The sequence below is a fragment of the Hippichthys cyanospilos genome, chromosome 16, assembly GCF_059441005.1.
Source record: "Hippichthys cyanospilos isolate Australia breed blue-spotted pipefish chromosome 16, RoL_Hcya_1.0, whole genome shotgun sequence".
Taxonomy (NCBI): Eukaryota; Metazoa; Chordata; class Actinopteri; order Syngnathiformes; family Syngnathidae; genus Hippichthys; species Hippichthys cyanospilos.
In genome coordinates, this window is record NC_142384.1 from 2,398,060 (window position 1) to 2,400,559 (window position 2,500).

Genomic DNA, 2,500 nt, shown 5'->3' on the forward strand with positions numbered 1-2,500 from the left:
ACTGAAGTTAAAAACAAAACCATCCATCATTGAAAAAAAGAAAAAAGAAAGAAATGTCCAAATCTACAAAAAGCTTTCGTTTTCATCAGTGGTGGTCTGTGCGTTTCACACGTAGGCCTTCAGTGATTCAGCCCCCTCTGAAGCACACGTACGCATTAATGGGCTACACAGGCTATTTTCCGGAGCATTTAAACATCGATGAACCCGCATCAGCAATTGAAACTTATCGTTATACGTGATACTGCCAGAACTTAAAATAATTAATAATAATTTTAAATTATTTGTCTACAAAGTTTTATGAAGTCCACCAAGTGTCATGCCGGTGTGGCATGTTGGCAACAGATGTGGGAGTGTGGATCCAAAATGCAGGGAGGCAGAACAAGATGGGCTCAATAAAATGATTTATTACTTGCAGAACACTAGAGCTACACGAGAGCGGGAACACGCTCATGACAGGTGACACAAACTACACTAGCGACAGACCCCAGGGAAAAACAACACGAACCCAAAAGCAAAATAAGCCAAACTCCACAAAATAAAGCCACAACCGGAAAAACCCAGACAGAACGTGACACCAAAAGCAGGCAAGTTTAAACAAGATTGTACGCTAAATTACAAATTGCACTTTAATATAAGAACATCATTTTATTTCTTTACCACTAATTGAATGTGAACAAACTAAAATTGTGAAAACATTAAAAATGAAATATAACGTGTGTCTCCCAATTCTTTCAATACAAAATCCATTCGTCTTTATTTCCTCAGAAAGACTTCAATGACTTGCTTGTAGAGTTTATGCGTTTCATTTCCAATTGTAAATCCTTTTGTATTGACATGAACGCCAATGCTGAAGGTTGCATCGGTCCAATTTCCGTTTTGGTCTTCTTCTGCTATTGTGGGTTAAAAAAAAAATAGGCGAGTAGATTTGAATTTTCTGCCAAATATCCACGGGTCTGGCTACAGTTGAGCAACATGTTTTTTTTCTCTTTTTTTTGATGGACGGATGAACGGAGGGGACAATGACCCCTCTCCATTAGAACTGAGTTTTGTACTACTGTAAAACAGTTGAATCTTGAATAGTTCAATGCAAAGTAACTCAATGTATTTGTTCAGCTTTTTGAGGTGATTAATGCCGGCACGCTGACTGGTGGGGCAATGCAGTGGGCAGAGTTCATGCAGCGTCTGGAGCAGCTGTTGCCCTTCCTCCAGCAGCGAGCAGACGGTAGTAGGATGCTAAACCACACTTCGTTCAGGGAATGGCTTGTGTGGCGGGAGGAAGGGCAGGATAACAGGTTCCTCTGTGACCCCAGGTATTTTGATAAACACTCACTAGAAAAGAAGTGGAATTAATTAAATCTCAGCATGTCCTGAGTGTTTTAATTGTTCCTTTAGAACCAGATCACACACACACAATAAAACTAGAATGCTGAAGATAGCGATGATTGTTTTCCTGCAGGAGCGGTCACACACTGCTCGCATTCTGGCTCTGCAGACAGGGAGGGAAGCTAAACCATCAGCAGACCCTTGAGCTGGGACATCACATCTTGAAGGCTCACATCTACAAGGTAAACTCTTGTCGGGTTAGGGTGATGAGGGTGCAGGACGTGGGAGAGGTGAACCAATAAAGTGCAGGAATGCAGGGCAGATGACTCAAAAGTAAATTGTTTTATAGGAAAAATAAGGCAGGAACAACAATGGCAAAGCACGTACAAAGTAGCAAAAGAACAAGAAGTAAATATAAACTTACGGGGGACAGCGACAGGGGACTACGAGGCTCGAGGAGGAAGGTCTGAGAGGACTAGTGCTGCATGGTATGTACAAACACAATGACCCGACAACTGACTCGACGCGGACAAGGACTTTAAATAGACGCAAAAAATAATCAACAACGTTGAAACACCTGGAGGAAAACGATAGGCTGGGGAAGCAGGTTAACTAATGAGACAGACGTGAAGGAAACATGAACTAAGGACCTGAACCAACACAACACAACGCGAGGATAGCAACAAACCCAATCAAAACGTGACAATTTGTACAAAGTAAAATATTGCAATTTTTTGTGTGTGTGCCGCGTTACAGCAAAAAGTAATTGCATTATCTTTGTATTGCATTACTAACAACACTGGTTATTGATCATCTGTACCCTACGTGAACCTTTTAGAATGTTATCAAAAGCATCTATTAATAATCCAGTTCACTGGTACTAATGGACACTTTTTACCAGGCAGTACATGAATAAAAAAATATCGTATATAGTAGTGGCGGGCCGTGACTTTCACACGGACACCTTCTGTGACCTCAGACCCTCAAATAAATAGCCCTCATGTGCATACGTACGCATTACTGGGCTACACAGGCTATCTTCCAGAGCTTTTAAATGTCAATAAACCCGCATCAGCCTTTAAAACTTGTCATTATACATGATGCTGTCAAAACTTTAAAAAATTAATCATTTAAAATAAATATCCATGAAATTTTATGAAGTCCAATTACAAATCAC

At 40.6% G+C, this 2,500-nt stretch overlaps 1 protein-coding gene across 3 annotated transcripts in view; it reads left to right on the forward strand.

Moving 5' to 3' along the window:
* LOC148410154 (protein TANC2-like) overlaps positions 1-2,500 on the forward strand; it is a 97,586-nt gene that overhangs the window by 77,566 nt on the left and 17,520 nt on the right. For all 3 annotated transcript variants that reach the window (XM_088436687.1, XM_088436688.1, XM_088436690.1), the window contains 2 exons: positions 1,114-1,310; positions 1,457-1,565. In XM_088436687.1, coding sequence (XP_088292813.1) covers positions 1,114-1,310; positions 1,457-1,565 — 306 coding nt within the window. The remainder of the gene's footprint in view (positions 1-1,113; positions 1,311-1,456; positions 1,566-2,500) is intronic.